Source organism: Centrocercus urophasianus, unplaced genomic scaffold (assembly GCF_019232065.1).
Source record: "Centrocercus urophasianus isolate 14NV4802_14NV808 unplaced genomic scaffold, USGS_Curo_1.0 seq_16, whole genome shotgun sequence".
Taxonomy (NCBI): Eukaryota; Metazoa; Chordata; class Aves; order Galliformes; family Phasianidae; genus Centrocercus; species Centrocercus urophasianus.
The window spans coordinates 2,983,729-3,005,487 of NW_024884711.1; the positions used below are offsets into that span (position 1 = coordinate 2,983,729).

Sequence of the window (21,759 nt, forward strand, 5' to 3'; positions counted from 1 at the left end):
CAGAATATCTTAGTCTGGTTAAGTACCTGTAGAGATGCAGTGTCAGTGCCAGCGCCAGCAGAACACATTGATTTCACTGTTGTGTGTGATATCAGGAGGGTGCAAAAAGGTTTTTGAAGTAATTTCGTTCCCATTTCTGTGCTGGTGTTGGATTTTATTCAAGTTCGGGGAGCAAAGTAGAGAAAGTGAGCATTTACAAACTGTGGTATTATTGCTGTAGTAAAGAGCAGCTTTAATCAGTTGTTGGATATAGGTATAAGATGTGGTTTATGTTTATTTTTCACCTACAGAGCTTAAGTATTAACCAATGCTTCATCAAAAAAAGCTTAGGTGACACTTAATTCCTACCTAAAGGAGAATGTAAGTGCAGTCAGTTTCCTTACAAAGCTGTTAGTTTTCAATACTAGCAACCTGCACAGCACATGGTAAGTACCCCCCTATTCTTCACGTGTTTACTCCACTGCTGTGCAGTATTTCTGTTCTGTGAAACAGAAGCGTAGGGTAGAACACAGAATGTTGTCTAACTGTTAAGTTTTTCCTTGCACCAGTATTGTTTCAATTTACAGATCTTTTTCCACTGAAAGGCCAATGCTAAAGGAACCCACAAAACTTTAAAATGTGTGGTTTTTTGAGATTGAAGGACAGGGGATCCAGTAAGCTGAAAATGGGCTTGTGAGCCACTACAGCTTTCAAACTCCCTGTCATCAAATATGTGAATTGTGAGCTGCCCTTTAGGGCCGTTTGGTTGCAAAGGTTTTTGTTCTGTTCGCAGCTTAAGTTATGAGGTGTTGCAGGTGGTCTGGGTGCTCATGTATCAGTACAGACTGGGGGATGACCTGCTGGGAAGGAGCTCTGTGGAGAAGGACCTGGGAGTCCTGGTGGAGGACAGGTTGGTCGTGAGCCAGCAGTATGCCCTGGTGGCCAAGAGGGCAAACGGGATCCTGGGGTGCATTAAAAGCACCGTGGCCTGCAGTTCAAGGGAGGTGATCTTCCCCCTCTGCTCTATCCTGGTCAGGCCTCAGCTGGAGTACTGTGTCCAGTTCTGGGCTCCACAGCACAAAAAAAAGACAGGGATCTGCTGGGGAGAGTGGACCACACACAAAGAACATTTTGGGGCATTACAAAGGAAAAGGAGAAAGAAGGGTTACTATTAAAGTCTGCAAGAGCTACATTTAAGGTTATTTGAAAATACCTTCACACCTATTTTATTTTGTTTTACAGTTAAAGCTTGATGGCAACTAAAAACATAACCTGCCTTTTTGCTCCAATAGCAGTTCTGCAAATGTGTGTGGCTAAAGATGAGGCATCCCATCTTCCTTCATGTGGAAGACCAGTATACACTGAAGGCAGTGAAAAGGTGCTTTGGGTTCAGTGTGCTGTTGCTGAAGTTCTCCAGTGTCACTCCTGAGTAGATGCTAACATATCTTTTTACCCTTCAGAATATTCAAGATCTGTTTTGGAGGATGCAGGTAAGAATAAATCACTAGAAGAACAAAAATTGAGAAGCTGTGGCTTTATAATGGTGCGGTATTTCTGATCAAAGATTAAATTTAATGAGAAAAATTTATCTAGGCCAGGAGGTGGGCAATTCCTTTATTACTTATAACCTTCATCAAAGCACACTACCTTTTTTCTTTAATGCCTCTCTCAGTCTATCTGCAGTATGAAATTCTTCTTGAACCACAAGAAATATAACCTTATTCTCAGTGCCAGTTTCCTCTTGCAGTTTAATACTTGGGGGAAAAAAACTAGAAAAGGAGGATGGGTTAAAAACAGCTATAAAGAAAAACAAGAAGATGGAGTAGTGGCAGAAAATCCTTGAGAGGGGAGAGAAATGTATTTTATACCAAACATCAATAATGATATAGCAAACTCAAGGTAAGAATTTGCAAGCATTTCCTAAGCCAGCGTATTTCATAGAATCACAGGTTGAATTAAGGTTGGAAAAGATCATGTAGTTGAACCATCCACCCATCCCTACTGTGCCTCCTGACCTTGGGGTCCCTTCCAACCCGGGCCATTCTGTGAAATCACAAGACAAGCAAGCTATAGCAGTGGCAGTATATCAAGGGGAATCACAGTGCACTTTGGGAGCATTTATCACAGCAAGGAAGGTTGTAGGACCTTTCTACTCCAGAGCCTTAGCGCTGCTGTTTGTTTTTTTTAAAGCACACAGTTGAAGCTGGTCAGGGACCAATGATGTCCTTGCACTGTTCAGAGTTGGGAAGATCTCAAAATGAGGTTTTTTTCTGCCTGAGCAGCACTAATGGTCTCTCATTCTTGAGCCTGTGCTCAGGATTATCAACGGCAGCTCTTCTTTGAAGCAGATTTAATGTTTGCAAACTTGTTACCTTGCACCAAATTCCTGTTTCCACTTTCAGACTCCTTGATAAAGGCAAGTGAGCCCCCTTATTTGAAGAGCTCTGAAATACCACATCAGCTAGTCCTGTACTAAAAAGATACTGCACGTGCTTTAAGTTGATGTTCATGAAGACTGTTGGTTTTTTTGACGGTACCTGCATCATCAAAACAAAAGGAAGTTGATAATCTTCCCTTCAGGGCTCAAGCCATGTTAAAGCACCTGCACTTCAGTTAGCTTCAGCTCAAGTTAGCTTCTCTTCTCCAGCAAACTTGATGCACAGCCCATAAATGAAATCTTATCTTTTATTTTAGGAACATAATCAATTCTTTTTGTTCTCTGATAAACTGAAGAAAAAATATAGCATCTATTTGCTGTCATTCAATCCTCTCTTCCCTTCCCACTGCCTCCAATACTTTATCTGAATATAACAGTGTAACAAGTTTTTTACATATGCACAAATCTATACAAATAATTTCTTAGCATCTCTCAAAAACTTTATACAAGTCAGGCAGGTTAGCAAGCTGCAAAATATTGCCGTCATCTGTGAAGTGTTTAGGAGGTAAAAGATGAGTCCTGAAGGCCTTGTAAACAACATGCTCCACTGTCCATTTCCATGGTGGTGAACCAGAGTCAGAATCCTCATTCTGAAACGTGGAACAGAAAGGATAAACAAATTGAAGTTATTTCACTAACAGAGAGCACTTCAACTTTGTCAGACTACTGAGACTAAAATTCTGCTAGTAAAGTTCGTTCTGTACTGCAAAGTCAATTTTAAGCTCTGAAAAATCCATGAGTGATGTCACTTGAACTGGCTAGCTTAACTGAATGATTAAACAGATACACAAGCAAACTACATTTTAGGTTATATGCATCCACCTCTAGAAGCTTACTGTAGCTCAACAGGTTAAAAAAACACTTTGCAAACTGAGGCTAAATGTATACATGAAGTGTTACTGCAATCAGAAGTCTGTAGTTTGGGGGAGAAAAAGAACAGAGTTTGTCTTGTTAATGCTTGTTACATAAGTAGTAACATATTATGGTACCTGAGAGCTTGTCGGGTTGGTTTCATCTATTATATATTGTTTTCTAATGGAGTAGAACATAGCCAGTTCTTTACTTAGGCTTTCAAAGCACTCCTTTTCTTCATCCCAGTTTACCTGTTAGAAGAAAGAAGTAATTTAATAAAATCGGGATAAGTGGCCAGAGACTTGGTAATAATTCCTAATATGGGGGAAAAAAATAAAAAATAAAAATCAGGAAAGCACAGTAAGGGAACTCTAATTATCATAGAGCCCAGCCCCACTGCTACAGCACGTTCCTTACGGTACAGAATAATGCTCTGGCCATCTTTGTGCTGGTAACGTGAAGGCACTGAACAGAAATGAGTAAAAATGGAGGCAATTCAAATCAAAACATACTCAGTTAGTAGTTAGAAATGAGAGGCAAAGTCTGATTAATCAGTAACTATTGCCTGGAATATGTAACAGTGCATTTAATCTATTTCAGCCCCTCCTTTGCAGCTTACCATTAATTCACTTGACTCACTTCATAATTTCCTAAGTTAAAAAAGACATTTGATAACAAATAACTTCCAAAAACATACCTCAGTGGCCATACGAAGGACAAACATCGGTAGTCCCTCCAGCAGGGGAATGTAGTTGTCTATCAGGAGTGGTAATCCAGTAAGGTTTCCTTCCTGCAGAGGCAATGCTACTGCTTCAGTAAAACATATGGTTTTTCTTGCAGTGGATGCGCTACAACTGTTACCTATTTTAAGACTGTTCCTTGCTAAACTTGCTGAGCGTTAGGGGATATCTGAAGTTGCAAGTTTTTGAAGCCCAGTTCCAGGTAGCCATTGCAGGAAAAGGGTTGGTGGTGGCATTTAACTTATAATGCCTCAGTTTAGAGCTTTCACCTCTGGAAGACCTCAACTGAGCTCCCTCCTCTACCCACTGACTATGCTGATCCTATTTCCACTGAGAATACGAGGTGAGAAGTCAAGGTTACATGACACATTTGCTAAAGCTGTTCAGTTTTGTACAGAATAAAAGATGCAATAGGCCACACACAAATATTAAAAGTGAGGGAGATCCTGTAGCTCAGCCTCGGCTGCAGTGAGGTTGCACACCTTGCTGGACAGGAAAGCTGCAGGCTAGTTACTGAAGCAATGACTCAAGCATTTTATTTGATAATTAATATAATTAAATGTGTAGCCCTCCTTTAAAAGCAGCATGTCCTGAGCATTTTTAATGAAAGGGGTAAACCACCCAAGTCTTACCAGAGCTAGCTCTTGCTGAGAGTAAGCACTGCAAGCAAACTATTGCTATTACCAGCTGTCAAAACAAAGCACTATTTAGTGTGAAGAGTCACCTCATCAATTTCAAGAGAGAAATAGTCTTTTAACATTTCAGTCTTCTTTTTCAGAAACTCAACTATGTACTCAGCAAGGCCTTCTTTTGGGCCATCTTCTTCTGTCCAGCCACTCTCTGGGTCCTCTAAAGCAAGCATTGCAAGCTCATATAAAGGAGCTGGTTCCTAGAAGTCAAAGTAGCAGAAGTGTTGTTAACCATCAGCCCAAACTGCTCCCACCCTTAAAAAAAAAAAAAAGACAGATTCTTCCTTACATGAGAGTTAAATATACAGCTTCTATCCTGCAGAGCACATCAGCTCATCAACCAGTCTACAAAGTGTGAATTTGTGAAAAAAACTCCATGAAGTCCACAATCCTGCAAAGTGTTGTGATATTCACGGGATAAGTGCTATCAAATCCAACAGTATTTCTGCTAAGCACAGGAGGTACGTTACAATTATTTGTACTGATGTATGAGCAAAGCCTGGTGAACAGTCAGAAGCACAACCAGCAGCCAGGATCGCAACCTGCAGCTGCAGCTACAAAATTACTGCAGCTTTGCCACTCTGTATTACTGTAAAGGACACGGCACATCCCTCCCACAGTGGACATAGAAGAACCTATAAACACGCAGGTTATTTGAAAGGACAGGGTTCCTGTAAATAATCTCATATAGAACACAATGTAAAGTATACTTACAGAGAGCCTTAGAACGCCAAAGTTTGCAAAGTCATAAATAAGTATTTGGTAGAAGAGTTCTTGGCTAAATTTAAAACACAAACATTTGTTGTATGAATACATCGTGCATCTCCAAGGTGTCCTAATTAAGAGGGGAAAAATGGGCCATGTTGGAAACGACAGCTTTGTTACCTGAGTTTTGTTGTATTGAGAAGATACAGTTTTGTCCGATGCTGCACCAGAGCCCACTGAGGGCTGACACAGCCAACAAATGAGTGATCGCGCAGCATCTCCTGAAGACCTGCAATTGGAGAGAGGAAAAGAAGGAAAACAACAAGAGAAAAAGTATGACATCCTGTGTGCTAAGTGTGCCCGAATGTATTCAGCTGAGTCATCTGTGACTTTTAGAGTCTGGTTACTGTTTGGTCACTGCTATGCTACAGCTTCTAATGTAGGCCTGTAATGCTACAATTCATTTTGAAATCTTAATTATTTGCATATGCATATACTCAATGTTAAAGCATAAATGAGAAAGGTTATGAGCTAATCTGCAAATGCAAATTTTTAGAAGTCTCTCCTTTTGACCTGACTTTCTCAAGTTGCTTCAGCCACAGGAGGTTTGCAAGGGAACACAGGCAGGGGGAGAAAAAAAACACCACCACACAAAAACCAAAAAAACAACACAGCAGATCACACAGAAGGGAAGGGGTTGGAAGGGACCTCAAGAGATCATTGAATCCAACCCACTGCTAAAGGGAGTTCCCTCCAACAGGTGGCACAGGTAGGCATCCAGATGCATCTTTAATATCTCCATAGAAGGAGACTCGACAACGTCTCTGGGCAGCCTGTTGCAGTGCTCCATCACCCTTATGGTAAAGAAGTTCTTCCACATGTTTGTGTGGAACTTCCTATCTTCAAGTTTTAGGCCACTGCTCCTTGTCCTGTCACTACTGAGAAGAGCCTGCCTCATCCATTTGCCTCCCACCTCCCTGTGGGTATTTATAAACATTAATCCCCACCCCATCTCCCCCAGTCTTCCTTTCCCCAGGCTGAGCAGCCCCATGTTACTCAGCCTTTCCTCTTACACGAGATGCTCCAGGCCCTTTATCATCTTTGTGGCCCTGCACTGGGCTCCTAGCATCTTTCTAGATGCAGAACAAAGTTGCAACAAAATCTAATGCTGTCAGACTGCATTCTGGAAATGCAGTAACTTAGGTCTATAATCCCTCCCTTCTCCCCCTTAATAAGTTTCTGGCCTTCTCTTGCATTTGAAAACATAAGTATGACAAGTCCAGTTTCCATGTTCGTTTTAGGCATTCTGCAAACGTCACTACAACCTGCAGAAGAAACTTGGTTATAGAAGCACAACATTGCAGTCACAGCAAAACCACACGTAAAAAACACAAAGCACTACGCTAACAAATCTACTGTTACTTTTCCAGAATACTGTAATACTGCAGGAAAAGAATTTCTTACACGTGTGGAGATAAGACAACCTCGAGCAGCTGCACAAGGTCTGCCACAAAGTTTATGGAGAATTTTATGGTACAGGACTACAACTATGTGATCTCAGTAGTTAAACTGTGACAGTGAGCTATGAAACTGCCAGCTCAGAATTACCATCCTACTGCAAAACTTGTAGAGCACAAGTAGTGTCAGAATGTGCTTTCTAAAAATCCTGATCTTTTGAATTTTTTTAAACAAGTTATTTATTTCAGAAGTCTGCTAGTTTTGCCACGTTGGCTGTAGAGCTGCTCACCAGTAATTTCTTGCTGTTTCTTGCTCACCAGTTTTCTTGCTAGCAGGAAAATCACAGTAATTCCAACAACAAAATTCAACACAGATAAGACATTTAGACTAGCTGAATAATACAGCACTGTGTGACTCAATGTCATTATGCAACTCTTAAAGCAACTGAAGGAGTGAAGAGGGAACAACCCAAGGAAGAACTGCAAACCTTTCATCTTTTTCCAAACTCTTTCACCAGTCTCTTGTAAACTCCCCTTATATACACAGGACAGATCCAAATAGAAAAAAACACAATTATCAAGCTTGTCCCATTATTATGTTCTCCTTATGAATCTATTTTGGAATCATGCAACTCAGCCAATTTTCTTATAATGACAATATCGTAAATTGGATTTGCTTAAAAATAATAATTAACTCAGTTTTTCAAGCTGCGATTTTATGGCATTAGTTATGATGCAGTTTGAGATTTATAACCTATTTAACACGTTTTAAAGAATCTGGGACACCTTTTTAACTTTTTCCCCCTTAGCAGTCCAAAGAATCATCTTTATCTGGTAAAACAAACCTGAGAAACAAAACACTCGCTTACTTTCATGTGCCTGGCTGCTAATTTCCTCCTGGAGAGTCAGCACGCTGGTCAAATTGATAATTCTTCTTTTAGGGGTGCAGGCAGCAGTCATTTCCTTCCTGGTGTCTTCTTCCATTTGTATGTCTGTGTCTTCCCGTGGTCTCTTTCTGCAATACAGAAACAAAGAGGAAAGATGTTCTGCTTTTCTGTCACTTAAGCAAAGCACACTCAAACAGACAGGATGCTGAATTCATATACTCTACGTTAAGAAAGCAAAGCAGGAAGTTTCCTCAGTTTCCCAGAAAGAAATACTGTTTTACTTTTCTTCCTAGGCATAATTCACTAGAAAAAGGATAATTATTTCTAATTACCTTTTCTACTCTTCTTTCTCTGTAATAGTAGGGAAAAAACTAACCAGATTCCCTCAGAAGACTCTGGCCTCTCAGAACAGCCCTCAAGGGAGCCATAAAACACAACAGGGTTTTTATCTTTACTAGGGCAACAGCTGCAAAATGCTGTGATGTAGTTGCTGTCTTTCCATGGTACCACAAAAGGGTGAACCCATGAAGTGAGGTAGATGGATACGATCCCTCTGAAGGAAAGTCAGTATCATTAGTTATACTGTTTGTCGCCTTGCAGCATGCACAGAAACTTGTGAAAACTGGAACAGGATTATGTAATTTACAGTTCCCATATGAAATTGGATTTCTCACTAAAATGCTGTAAGGAGATGCTCTAGAGAAGAAAACAAAACAACCTTCTGAAAGCAGAAGTCCAAAGAGATGAGAAAAACCTTCGAATTCAGGCTGATGCCATGAAATAAACAGGTAGGACCTCAGGAAAGATGAGACTTACCGAGGAAGTGCTTTCTCAGGAGACAAGTGTCCGCTCTTACTCAGCCCTCCAGGCATCACTGCATCCTGCTGAACGTCAGCCATTTCAATTACATCAGCTGTTTCCAGAAGCTCACTCACGTCTTCCATTTCAGCATCCTGTGGCCTAGTAGGACGGTCCTGTTGGCCTCCTGATGTGCCCTCCAGAGCTGCCACGTTAACCCCTGTTGTCTCTTCGGTGCGGCCTGTACTCAGGGGGTTGTTCACTGGCTGAAGAAAAGCATCCAACTTCTGCTCTCGGGAATCAGTGCGGACCATTTGGTGCGCGTAAACTTTATCACTGGTTCCTTTTGTAGCCGTAGAAGAGCTTGCTGCTGATTTTACCACCTCACTGGAAGAACATTCGGCCCCTGGAAGCAATGTCTTCATTGTGATATGAGAAAGAAGAGAGATCGGTCGTAAGCAAGAGCACACAGACAACACAAAGATCATTTCTGTTTCTCACAGCATCTTACTTCTTGAAAGCAAGTAACTTCCAAACCCCACAGAAACCATCTCAGCTGCTTAGACAACCACCAGCCTTGTACTTGCCATTCACATAACATGAGTGTCATCATCTTGGCAACTACAGAAATCATCAGTTAGCATTCCCTTGTCTGAAATGCAAAGTCTTTAAGGAAAAAAAAGCACAAAGAAAACTTTTTTTTTCTTAAAAAAAAAAAGATTACAGTTACAGTTCTTATACTATCCTCTATTTAAAAAGAGATTAGGACATTCTTCCTGCTATTTTTCCAGTTGGGTTAAATTCAGCATCATCAGATACACAGTTTCCTCAGTCTCATGTTTCTTGTGAAAAAGGCAGAACAAAAGCTGACCAAGGTTGGAGGGTAATATACCTGCAAAATGAAAAAGATTAAATAACTTTGTGAAGTATCTGTTCAAGATATTTTCTTATCCAGTAAGTTCACTGCCACATTATTATCATTGGTATATTAAGGCAATTTCATCCCCAAAACATTAAAGATCTCAAGCTACCAGTATAACACCGGTGACCAGCCTAGCTTGTGCTTTTGAAGAAAGCAAATAATACATCCACTGCTGTTAAAGTACTTTGTACAGGGCTGTGGTTACCTGAAACATGTATCCTCACCTGAGTAAAGTACATCCTTGAAGAATTAGAACCCAACAGCTTGCTCTCTATGTGTTGTTGCACACGCTCTAGAATGCTGTCTTCATGAAGGAAGTGGACCTCATGTTTTGTAGGGTGCACATTCACATCAACATTTTTAGGGGCTATTTCCAGGCTGGAAAACATTTAAAAGAAGTTAACAAAGTTACCCATGGATGGCAGAGAGGCTACAAATTGGTTCAGTATAAAATTTATCAAACCAGGCACCAATCACCCCAGGAAAAGAAACCATAATGATCCTGAAACTTCAAGTTACACTACAGTCAGTTTTGTTTGGTGTATTAAAATTCTATTCTGATCTCAGCCAAGTCAGCTTGCATAAATAACCTTAAATCAACCTCTCCACTGGACTACTAAAATGTTTTTAGACATGTTTTATATCCTGAGGTCAACAGTCAGTTCATCTTTATTAGTGAACAACAGGTCCAGTACTGCATCTCCCTGGTAGAGCTTTCTATTACTTGGCCTAAGAAGTTATCCTTGATGCACTCCAGAAGCCTCCTGAACTGCTACAGCTTGCCATGCTACTTTTCCAGCAGATGTCAGGATGCTTGAGTCCCACAGCAGGACAAGAGCTTGTGATCGTGGTGCCTCCTGGAGCTGGAGGAAGAAGGTTTCATCATCATCAGGCTCTTCTTGATCAGGCGGCCTGTAGTAAACACCAGCCACAGGGCTGCCGTTGTTGCCTCAGTCTCTTAACTCTCACCCATAGGCTTTTGACTGGCTCATGGCCATTCTTCAGGGACAGTTCTTCTCACTCTACTCCTTTCTTGATGTTGAGGGTAATCCTTCTTGCCCTCCTTTCTCATCTGCCCCTTCTGAACAGCTCATAGCTGCCAATAGCCACATTCCAGTTGCAGGAATTATCCCACCAGGTTTCAGTAACAGCAAATACATTACAGTGTTCTAGTACTAAAGTGACTTCCAACTCCTCCTGCTTTTCCCAAGCTGCATGCATTGGTGTTGAGGCACTTCAGCAGGGCAGCCAGCCTTATCACCTTGTTGGAGGAGAACTCCTTAATTCCTTTGAAGTATTTTCCTTGAGTTTCCCTGTTGCCTTCTCCTATAGCCTCAGTGATTCTTGGTCATTGTCCCAAGATTTCAAGTGTGCTGCATTATTGCCAGACTACTTCTTCCCATTACTTTACCTTAAGTATAGGAATGGATGAGTACTTTTTGGCAAATAAGCAGCATACACAGTCTCTATGGCTTTCCGCAAAGCAGTTGACTCTACCAGCCGATCTGAAACAGAACCAAATGCTATTATCAAAGAATGCCACTGAAATAGATTAGATGGTGCCTAACTAATCCTTCAAACCAATATCTTCAAGCTTTGCATCTGCAAAAGGCATGCATAACCTTGATTTTTTCCACAAGCTTCAGCTACTGAAGTGTGAGCTGCACTCCAGTACTTTCGCTGCAAAGCATGACCCACATTAAAAATTGAAAAGCACCTTGAGATCTACAGGTAAGGTTAATATTAATTCTTTGACATCTTTGAAAAATGTACATAGTCAGAAGGCTTTTGCAGTTCATCAGAAAGCTGTGCTCTACTGATTATTATGTAAGCAGCATGACCGCACAACACGTTGCTTTTTATGTCTTTTAACTTACGGTTTATGAAGAGTAAAAATATACATTTCTTCACAGAGTAGTTGGCATTCGTGATGTAGCCTTTCATCTTAAAGGCCAGATTTACATCTTCACATCCCACTTCTATGAGTTCCCTATTGACAGTTTGACAGAAACACACACATACACACAAAATGTATTCTTCCATTAATGCACATTTCAAACAGCCCTCACATGTAGCAACATACTGTTCGATACTGTAGTTATGTCATGGTTAAGGATAGCATTCAAATTATTTGAGATTTCAAACATTCTTTGCTGAGCTATAAAATTATTTAACCACACAAACAAGAAAATACAGCTGGCATTTCCTTTCTCTTTTTGTTTTCTTTCTACACCTTCAGGGTTGTGCAAAGGAAAAGCATTATCGAACAAGAATTGGAAGTAGAGGAAAACTAGTACCTGGTAAATAAATACTGCACCTAAAGGTGTTTTCATCTATTAGATGTCTTCCTTAGACATAATTTGTGGTTTTAGTAATTGAATCAAACTGATATTAGAGAGATCTCAAATGCATTCCCCAGATCTGTGCTGTGAATTTTTCTCAGCTGAACATTTTATGAAGATAGAGTTTTACCTTAAGCAGCAGAATAGATGAGTGGTTTTGTTTTCAGCTTTTCTGGCTGGTTTACCCAGCCCCAGCCAATGTAGCTTTTGTCAAAATTTTAACATGGAACACTTCAGAAAAAAAAAAAATTAAGGACTGAAATTTATCAAATAGCAAAACTGAGGTATGAAGAGGTAAGGTGTAAGAAAAGGACAGAAACTTACAGAGGAAACAGATACAGCTTGGTCTTTTAGGTTTAGCACACAAAAATTACAAGCAGATTGTTCCCTTCCAGTGAAGGAGTAACTACAACTTCCTTTTTCATTTGATACAGTTTAAAATAAATTTTTAAAAAGCCTGCAAAACAGAAAAGACTTTTTTTTTTTAATTACTGCAACCATCACTCTCTGTAATTCACTTTGAAGGACGAACAGGAAGAGTTAGCACAGCCTGTGCTCTTTAAAAGAGAAAATAGAGGGAGATGTACTGGAATACTTCACATCTAAATGAAACATGACATCAACATACCTGCTAACAGCATTTCCAAAGATGGACCTGATGTTGTCCACCGTCGTAGCATTTGCTAAAGTTCTAACATCTGACACAGTATCACCTTGCTGAAGAGACCAGAAAGGACTATGAGTCAACTCACAGTTCCGTCTGAAGTTTCATAAACACATGAAACTTAGCAATAATATCTCTAACAAATGATAAAATGTCATTGGATGTTTTATATCATTTACTTATTTGTGTTTAGAAAAGCAATAAATGTTAAGAGGCACTGCAGAATTTGCTAGACCACATCAGAGCTACTCAGGCTAATACTTCATCTTTGAAGCTGAGGAACATGGGCAGTTCTAGAAATAAGTGTCAAGAACATCATATAATGAAGGTACTTCACACAATTCTATTGCACACAGTTATTAGTAACCAGACTTTCGAAAAAGGCTGAAGCAGCTCATAAATAGTGGACTTCAGAATCCTTAGGACATAGAGAAAGGTATACTGCAAGCTTGCTTTGGCAGACCTGAGCCTCTTTGGGGACCTGTGCTGTAGAGTACAATAGGATAAAGCCCTGGAAGGAAGAAGGGCCCAAGAAAGCCAGCTAATATGCAAAGATCACTTCCACCAAGCTCAGGAGCTATGCGTCCCAACAGAGAGGAAGCAAAAACACCAGGATCCCTGATGGACAGATGGATGAACAAGGAGCTCCTGGACGTAGGAGCCTACAGAGATGGAAGCATACCTGTGAGGAATGCAGAGGATTTGTCCAAGCAGACAGGTATCAGGCTAGGAAAGTTAGGATTAGGTTAGGAAAACAACTAGATCTGACCAGAGATATCAAGGGCACTAAGAAAAGTTTTTATAGGTGCACTGATGATAAGAGGAAGAAAACGTGGGCTCTCTCCAGAAGGAGTCATGGTTACACAGAATATGGAGGAGGCTGAGGTACTCAAAGACATTTTTTTCCTCATTCAAGTGCTCTAGCCATGCTGCCGAAGTCATAGATAGCAAAGGAGGGACTGGCAGAATAATAAACTGCCCATGTAGTAAATTAGGTCTGAAGCCATCTAAGGAACCTGAAGGTGCATGAGTCCATGAGACCTGATGAGATGCATCCAAAGGTCCTGAGGGAAACGGTAGATAAAGTTGTTAAGCCACTACTCATATTGGAGTAGTGATGGCAGTCCAGTCAAGTTCCCTGTGACCAGAAAAGGGAAAAACATAACCCTTTTCTAAAAACAGAAAAAAAGCAAAACCTGGGGAACTACTGGCCAGTCTGTGGTTGGCAAGATCATGGAGCAGATCCTTCTGGAAACTAAGCTAAGACACATGGAAAACAGGTCATTGGTGACAGCCAGCATGGCTTTGCTGAGGGCAGATTGCGCCTGAAAAAAATATATTGACCTTCTTTGACAGTGTTGCAGCACTGGTGGAAAAGGGAAGAACAACTGACATCATTTAGCTGGACTTCAAATGCAATGCATTTGACATTATCCCACAAATCCTCGTCTCCACACTGGACAGACAAGGATCTGATGGATGGACCATTCAGTGGATAAGGAATTGGTTGGATGGTTGCACTCAAGGAGTTGTGATCAACAGCACAATGATCAGGTAGAGACCAGTGACAAGTGATGTCCTTCAGGGGTTGATATTGGGACTGGCACTTCTTAACATCTTTGTCAGCAACGTGGACAGTGGGACTGAGTGCACTTTTACCAAGTTTGCCAACAGCACTGAGCTATGTGGTGAAGTCAACATGCAGGAAGAAAGTGATGCTGTACTGAGGGACTTTGCCAGGCTCAAGGCGTGGGCCTACACAAACCTCATGAAGTTCAACAAGGCTGCGTGCAAAGTCCTGCCCCTACAACAGGGCAATCTCAAGCAGAAATACAGGCTGGGCAGAGAATGGACTGAGAGCAGCTGTAAGCAGGGCTTGGGGGCATCAGTTGATGAGAAAGAAACTCAACGTGCTACATGCACTTGCAATCCAGAAAACCAGCTGTATCCTGGGCTGCTTCAAAAGTAGCATGACCAGCAGGGTGAGGGAGGCGATTCTCCCCTTCTGCTCTGCTCTCAGGACCCCACCTGCAGTTCACCTGCATTCAGCTCAGGGGCCACCAACACAAGCAGGACATGAACCTGTTGGAGCAGATCCAGAGGAGGCCATGAGGATGCTCAGAGGGCTGTCATTTTTTCTTATGAAAACAGGCTGGAGTTGTCCAGCTCTGACGAGACCTCAGAATGGCCTTCCAGTACCTAATGGGGGCTGACAGGAAAGCAAGCAAGGGGCTCTAGCAGGGACTGTACTGATAACAAAAAGGGGAATGGCTTTATACTTAAAAAAAAAAAAGTTTAATATTAGATATAAGAAAAAAATTGTTCATGAGGGTGGCAAGGCACTGACAAAGGCTGCCTCAAGAAGCTATGGATGCTCCATCCCTGGATGTGTTCAAGGCACAGGCTGGATGGAGCTCTGGGCAGCCTGATCTGATGGCTGGCAGCCCTGCCTGCAGCAGGGAGATTGGCACTAGATGATCTTCTGAGATCCCTTCCAACCCAAGTCATTCTATGATTCTATAATAAAGCTAAAACAAATGAAACATTGACCACAGAGAAAACACCAAACTCCTGAGAAATACATTGTTTTCTTTATTGTTTGCTAAAGTGATTTCTACTCAACTGCAACAAAGTACACTTCAATATTTCAGTACAAGGAAAAGCTCCATATGCCATTCCCTCTGCAAAAGAGGCAGTGCAACTATTCTGTTGTTTTCATACCTATGTGTGTGTCAAAGAAAAATATATATAAAACCTTGACCAGACATGTATATGGTGAAACTACAAGGACTTTATTTACATACCTTTTTAACTGAAAAGCTGATACCTGAGTTATGGATGGCATACCTGGAAAAAAAAAAAAAAAAAAAGAAAGCCAACATAAGACTGCAGTACGTGAGAGAAAAAGGAATGTAGGGCTCCTGTTTGTGAATGCTGAAAAAGGAGCTAGTAACAGGGCTGTTTATAACAGATATATCTGTAATCATGTGGGAGAGGAAAAAAAAATAATCAGCTTAGTTTGTTTCTCAAAAAAAAACTAAAACAATAATTAAAAAAACAACCATAAAAAATAACAACAAACCTAATCAACTTACATAGATCTCATTAGTTCAGTTTCAATACGTAGTTTTAGTACTGAGAACATTCAGCTTTTCTCTTAGGAGAATCCACTATCAACCTGTATGAAGAAAGGGCTGAGAAATGGCTGGCTTCTACCCTACCCAGACAGTTCAGCTGCCTTTTATCCAAGGCCAACTTATGATACACACCAGCTGCATAACCTTGGCTTAATGTCAAAGGCCTTCCACAAGTTCACGTAGATGACATCAGTTGTTGCCCTTCCTGTGTGCACTGATGCCATCACTGCATCACAGAAGGTTGAGTTGGAAGGCAAACTCAGCAAGGCTTCAGATCAGCCCACTCCACATAACAGTCAGACCTGCCTTGTAACTTCCTGACTGAAGTGTTTCTTCACAGTGAAGACTAAGTAGCAGAACGTTAAAACTTAACACAGTGCCCTGCTATTCTTTGTTATCTTTTGTTTTTACTGAGGGTGCAAAGCAGTTTTATGTGGTTAAATTGCATAGGTCCTGCTTGCAAACCTCTGCACATATCAGATGCAGAAAAGGAACCCAATAAGGAAACATTATATCTGGTAGCTAAAGTGATATGTACATTTTTTTTTAAGAAGTCAAATTGCCATTCAGCTTTTTCTTTTTCACATTCAGTTATTCAGTTTTTACTTGGATTCTTTTCAAGTCAAATTTATTTGCAGTTCACTTATTCAAGTCTATCTCCATTTGTTTGCTGGGATTCTTAGTAATAATACACCTGAATTGAGTATAGCTTTTCATCATCTAAATTTTCTCCATCAACACAGACTGTTATCTAACATTGTACACTAAAAAAAGAAGTAAAAAACAAAACAACAGCATCACAATATCACATACACCAATCTCTCTGGAAAACCCATGTTCTTCATGGCAAAAGGAACTAGAGCTGCTTATTTCAGTTTACCTGCCAACAACTTCTAGTATTTTTGCATACTCTTCACTTGGATTTTTTAAAGCTTTCCTCCTTGTATTTACATTGTAAAAAAGATCTTCAACCTACAAGAGACAAAGGTCACAATTAAAGACCATTAAAAAAAAAACAGTATATAATTAAACTACTTTCTGAAAAGACAGAACAAAATTTTCTGACAACATTTTAGTTTATAGAATCATAGAATCCTTAGAGTTGGAAGGGACCTCTGAAGGCCACCTACTCCAACTCCCCTGCAATGAACAGGAACATCACAGCTAAATCAGATTGTCTAGGGCCTGATCCAGCCTTGCCTTGAGAGTCTTCAGGGATGGGGCATCACCCACATCACTGGGCAACCTGTTCTGGTGCCCTCCACCCTCAATGTAAAATATTTTGCTTATATCTAACCTAAATTTTCCATCTTTGAACTCGAAACCATTTCCCTTTGTTCTATCATCACAGGCCCTGCTAAAGAGTCCGTTCCCTCCTGTCCTGTAGCTCCCCTTTAGATACTGAAAGGCTGCTATCAGGTCACCTCACAGCCTTCTCTTCTCCAGGCTGAACAGCCCCAGCTCTCGGTCTGTCCTTATAGGAGAGGTGTTCCATTCTGTGGATCATTTTTGTGGCCCTTCCCTGGATGCACTCCAACAGGTCTGCATCTCTCCTGTACTGAGGACTCCATGCCTGGATGCAGCACTCCAGGTGAGGCCTCACGAGCATCCAGTAGAGAGGCAGGATCGCCTCCCTCAACTTGCTGGCCACGCTTCCTTTGATGCGGCCCAGGACACAGTTAGCTGCCTGGGCTGTGAGGGCACACCGCTGCCTCACGTCTAGGCATCCCTTCCTTCTGGCATGTCAACTACACCACAGTTTGGCGTCTTCCGCAAACTTGGCTGCACTCAACCCCGCTGTCAGTGTCACTGATGATGATGTTAAAGTGTATTGGCCCCACACCAACGTCTGGAGGACAGCACTCGTCACTGATCTCCATCCAGACATTGAGCCATTGACCACCACTCTCTGCCCTTGATTATGCAGCCAGTTCTTTGTCTATCAAACTGTTCACCCATCAAATCCATATCTTTCCAATTTGTAGAGAAGGCTGCTGAGAGGTACTGTGGCAAAGGCTTTACTGAAGTCCAGATAGATGACATCAGTGGCTCTTCCCTTGCTTCCATTGATGCAGTGACACCATCAGACAAGGCCACTAGTCGGTCAAGCAGGATTTGCAGTTGGTAAAGCCATACTGATTCTTCCATATCACCTCCTTGCCTTCCATATACATTAACATAGCTTCCAGAAGGATCTATTCCATGATCTTAGCACAAAGGTCAGTCTCGTAGGTCAGTAGTTCCTGATGTCATCCTTTTTACCCTTCTTAAAAATGGGTACGACTGTAACCTTTTTTTCCAGTCACCCAGGACTTCACCTGATTGCTACAACTTTTCAAGTATCATAGAGTGTGGCTTGGCAACTATATGAGCCAATTCCCTGAGGACTCTGGGATGCATCTCATTGGGACCCACATGGACTTGTTGATGTTCAGGTTCCTCAGGCAGTTGTGAGCCTGACCTTTGCTTACAGTGGAAGGAACATTGCTTCTTCAATCCCCTCTTACCAAACCAAACGTTTGAACCTGCTTGGCAAGCAGTTACCAGGAAAGACCAAGGCAAAAAAGTTGTTAAGTACCTCAGCTTTCTCCTTGTCTGTTGTCACCAGCCTGCCCGTGTCACTCTCTAGGAGAGGGTAAACCCTCTTTGACCTTCCTTTTCTGGCTGAGATACCTGTAGAAGCCTTTCTTATTCTTTTTGGCATCAAGCTGTGCCCTGGCTTTCCTGGCCCCATCCCTACACAGCCTAGCATGAAGGACCCATTATAAAGGATCAACGTTCAGTGTTTCCTTACCTGCTTAGTTTCACCTAGTAAAATGCAATGTTTAAGTATTTTAGTACATCAGTTCTTTGTTGTTTTTAAACCAACACCACAACACCACAAACATCTGCTTTCCATTGAAAGTTGCATTTCTTCTATTGCAGATAGCACTGGATTCTCCAACTAAACTGTTTTAATGAAATGCAAATAAATACTGAAACAGCTGTTGCAATCAAGGCACACAAAAAAAAACATTTCAAAAATATTCTAAGTGATGCTGTCATATACCTTGCAATGCAACACGTAGCAATAGGTGGTACAAAGACCTGGGAATAGTAGGAGAATGTGCAAAAACAAATCAACCAACCTACCATGATTTGTGTCCCTTGGTTTCCAGCACAGGGTTTTGGGGGAGCTTTGATTTTTCCATCACTGTAAGAAGCTCTAAACAGAAAATAAAAAGTTGTCCAACAGTTAATAGAGGTGGGAGAGGGGGGAGAGGAAACAAAAACTAAATGGACAGAAACCCTGTCATCATCATACTCCTACCAGTACAGAACTTAGTTTGCTGAAGCTTAACTGCAACTCCCCACTTTGTGCTAGAGAAAAGTAGTCCTCAATAACCTTTGCACACACAGGAGAAGCAGGAGAGTGAGAATAACAGCAGAGAAAAAGTACCAGATAAAAGGATACGTGTTTTGAAATCGCACTACTCAGACTTTCCTGCAACAGTAGGATTATTGTCCTTTAGTCTCTTTAATATTTACACCTGCACTAATAATAATTCTTCCCCTAAAATTTATACCTGAGTTACACTGTTAAGACATTCCTGACTTCACATATAAGGTGTGTTTCTTTTTTGTCCAGAAAAGGATTTTGGCATAAATGATTTCTGATCCATTCAGTTATTTCAGCAGATTATATAGACTAGAATTTCAAGGGGCATTCTTTTTTTTTTTTTCTGTTTTGACATTTCACAGACCCTACAAACTTAATTTAATAAAAATAATAATAATAGAAATATTTTTACTTATATTTGAGTTTTGAGGAGAGTACTCAAAATTCTTTTGATCAGGCGACATGAAGCAAATTCCCATGCTCAAAGACTTTGGAAATTTGCAGGAAATGCTGACTGAGTACATATATTTTATCCCAAATTGTGAAAAAGACAAGTTTACCCTACATTAGCTGCTGAAGTGCAACGCCTTTTAAGATCCCCTCCACTTTTAAACGGTACTGTTAGGTAAAGTTTACCTTTATATTCTGGAACAAAAATTACCCAAGCTATGTTTTCTGATATGTTATGTGTTTCTGGGCCTTGTTTACAACTACTCTAGAAACAAAATATTCCCTCAGTATCCATTCCTGCCGCCACCAAGTGCTGTAAAGAGAATCTGTTCATTATCACCTACAGCATAAGTTACTTGGATAATAATGAGCGTACCTGTATGCACACTTTGCATCAGCTGTTTTAGTTGTTACTGTAACATGGGCAACATGACTGATGCTAGCCAATGCCTAGAGAAAGAAAAAGCATCTTTTTAAACTTTGCTCTAGAGATCATTGGTAGCTAAACAAGTGCAAACACTTTAAAGAACATCACAAGGTTTTTATACACTCCTTGCAAGCAACTAATAAGAACATGCACCAGAAAATAGCAGGTCAGTAGAGCTCTCATGAATGTGGGTTTATGGAAACCCAAAAAACTGACTTTTATCCAGGACTTTCTTCTGCCTTTAATTATCATATTTAGTCCAATGTCTGTCATCAAGGATTTACATCCTGTCAAGTTTTTCATGGTCTTTCACCTGCAGACTCCTGAAGCAACATGTCACAAGAGGGCCTTGCCTAAATTAAAAGTTTTCTTACTCCAAAAAACAATAACATATACCTCTCCCTAGGAATCCATTTAGACATGGAAATATATCTTGATTATGTTCACAAGACAGACTCTCAGAAAACAGAACCTCCTGTAAAGTGTGTTCAGAATGAGAAATTACACAAACAGCAGTGCAAAAGGATAACTATAAACAGTGAACAATTTCAAAACCCTGATGGAGAGCTTACCTCACCCCTAAAACCATATGTTGAAATACTAGCCAAGTCTTCAAATTTCTGCAGTTTACTGGTAGTAAACCTCTCACAAACGATGTGCAGATCTTCCTTCTGTGTGAAAGAGATAAAAGAATTGTAACAGTTGCTTTCTGTTTTGTAAAAATCACAGACCAGCTTAGGCCAGGCAGGACCTTAAAGCCCACCCAGTTCCAACCCGTAGCTATAGGCAGGGCTGCAGGCTGCACAGAGTTCCATCCAACCCGGCCTCGAGCACCTCCAATTTTTTCCATGTCTACTCAAGAGCATAAATATTTACAAACCAATGTAAGTTTTAAGAGGCATTATGTGTAAAATATCAGTGCACAGCCATCTGCTTTAAACGTCACTCACTCTGATACCACAGCCGTTATCTTGGACCTGGATGAGCTTCAGACCACCTTCTTTGACTACCACCTGGATACTTGTAGATTTAGCATCCAAACTGCAGAAACCAATAAAGCACATTACAGAACAGCAATTCTAGAGAATAAATACGCATATATCATGTCGGACGTCAGGAAACACCTCTCCAGGAGTGGTGACACAGTGGCACAGGCTGCCCAGGGAGGTGTCGGCAAGAATCGCGTAGCTGTCGTACCAAGGGACGTGCAGGTGAAACTGTGAAATTCCACGACTTGTATCCTCGACAGACCTTTCACCTGGCGCTCAGTGCAAACGATTCACATCCAACACAGCAGCAAACTGAGCCAACCCCCGTCCAGGGAGTCCAGGGGCGAGCCGTCCCTCCAGGCGTTCAGCACAAGCGTATCTCCTGCCGCCCCCCAGCTGCGCGCAGGCACAGCCGTACGGCCGGCAGCAGCCCCAGCAGTAGCTGCAGCTGCCCTGGCCGCCAGACGTCACGCCACAGCGGCCAGCAGCGCCACAGCCGTGCCCACAGCCGCCGTACGTCCCCTCAGCGGGCCGCAAGAGCTTACCAGTTCTCTATCATCTCCTTAATGGCGTTTGCCGGTCTCTGGATGACCTCGCCGGCCGCGATGCGGTTCACCACGGCCTCATCCAGCCGCCGGATGACACCAGCTACCAGAGCCATGGCAGGAGCCCGGCCCGCGAGGCAATGGAACGCAGCGCAAGACCGCCCGCTGCGGGGGGCGAGCGGTCGCGGCGCTAGAGAGCGCCGCGCTGCACTCTCGCGCCAAACAACGGCGCTGCCCCGCACCACCCACACGGCGCTGCGGAGCTCTGCGATCGGACGAAACAAGTGTCCATCAATCGGCCGCGGCGAGAGAAGGGGCCGAGAGGAGGTGACACGGCGGGGCCGCGCGGCGATTGGCGGA

The 21,759-nt window shown here is 41.8% G+C and overlaps 1 protein-coding gene across 1 annotated transcript; it reads right to left on the minus strand.

Moving 5' to 3' along the window:
* Positions 1-1,574: 1,574 nt before the first annotated feature.
* On the minus strand, positions 1,575-21,540 carry MLH1 (mutL homolog 1). The gene is made up of 19 exons (XM_042817030.1): positions 21,400-21,540; positions 20,816-20,906; positions 20,438-20,536; positions 19,815-19,888; positions 18,742-18,814; positions 16,490-16,581; positions 15,277-15,319; positions 12,437-12,525; positions 11,344-11,456; positions 10,878-10,971; positions 9,691-9,844; positions 8,563-8,963; positions 7,729-7,874; positions 5,583-5,691; positions 5,412-5,475; positions 4,733-4,897; positions 3,966-4,058; positions 3,406-3,519; positions 1,575-3,006 (listed from the first exon to the last, which is right to left on the minus strand). Exons 1-19 carry the CDS (start codon positions 21,513-21,515, stop codon positions 2,839-2,841), a joined length of 2,298 nt encoding a protein of 765 aa, XP_042672964.1. The 5' UTR covers positions 21,516-21,540; the 3' UTR covers positions 1,575-2,838.
* Positions 21,541-21,759: the final 219 nt, after the last annotated feature.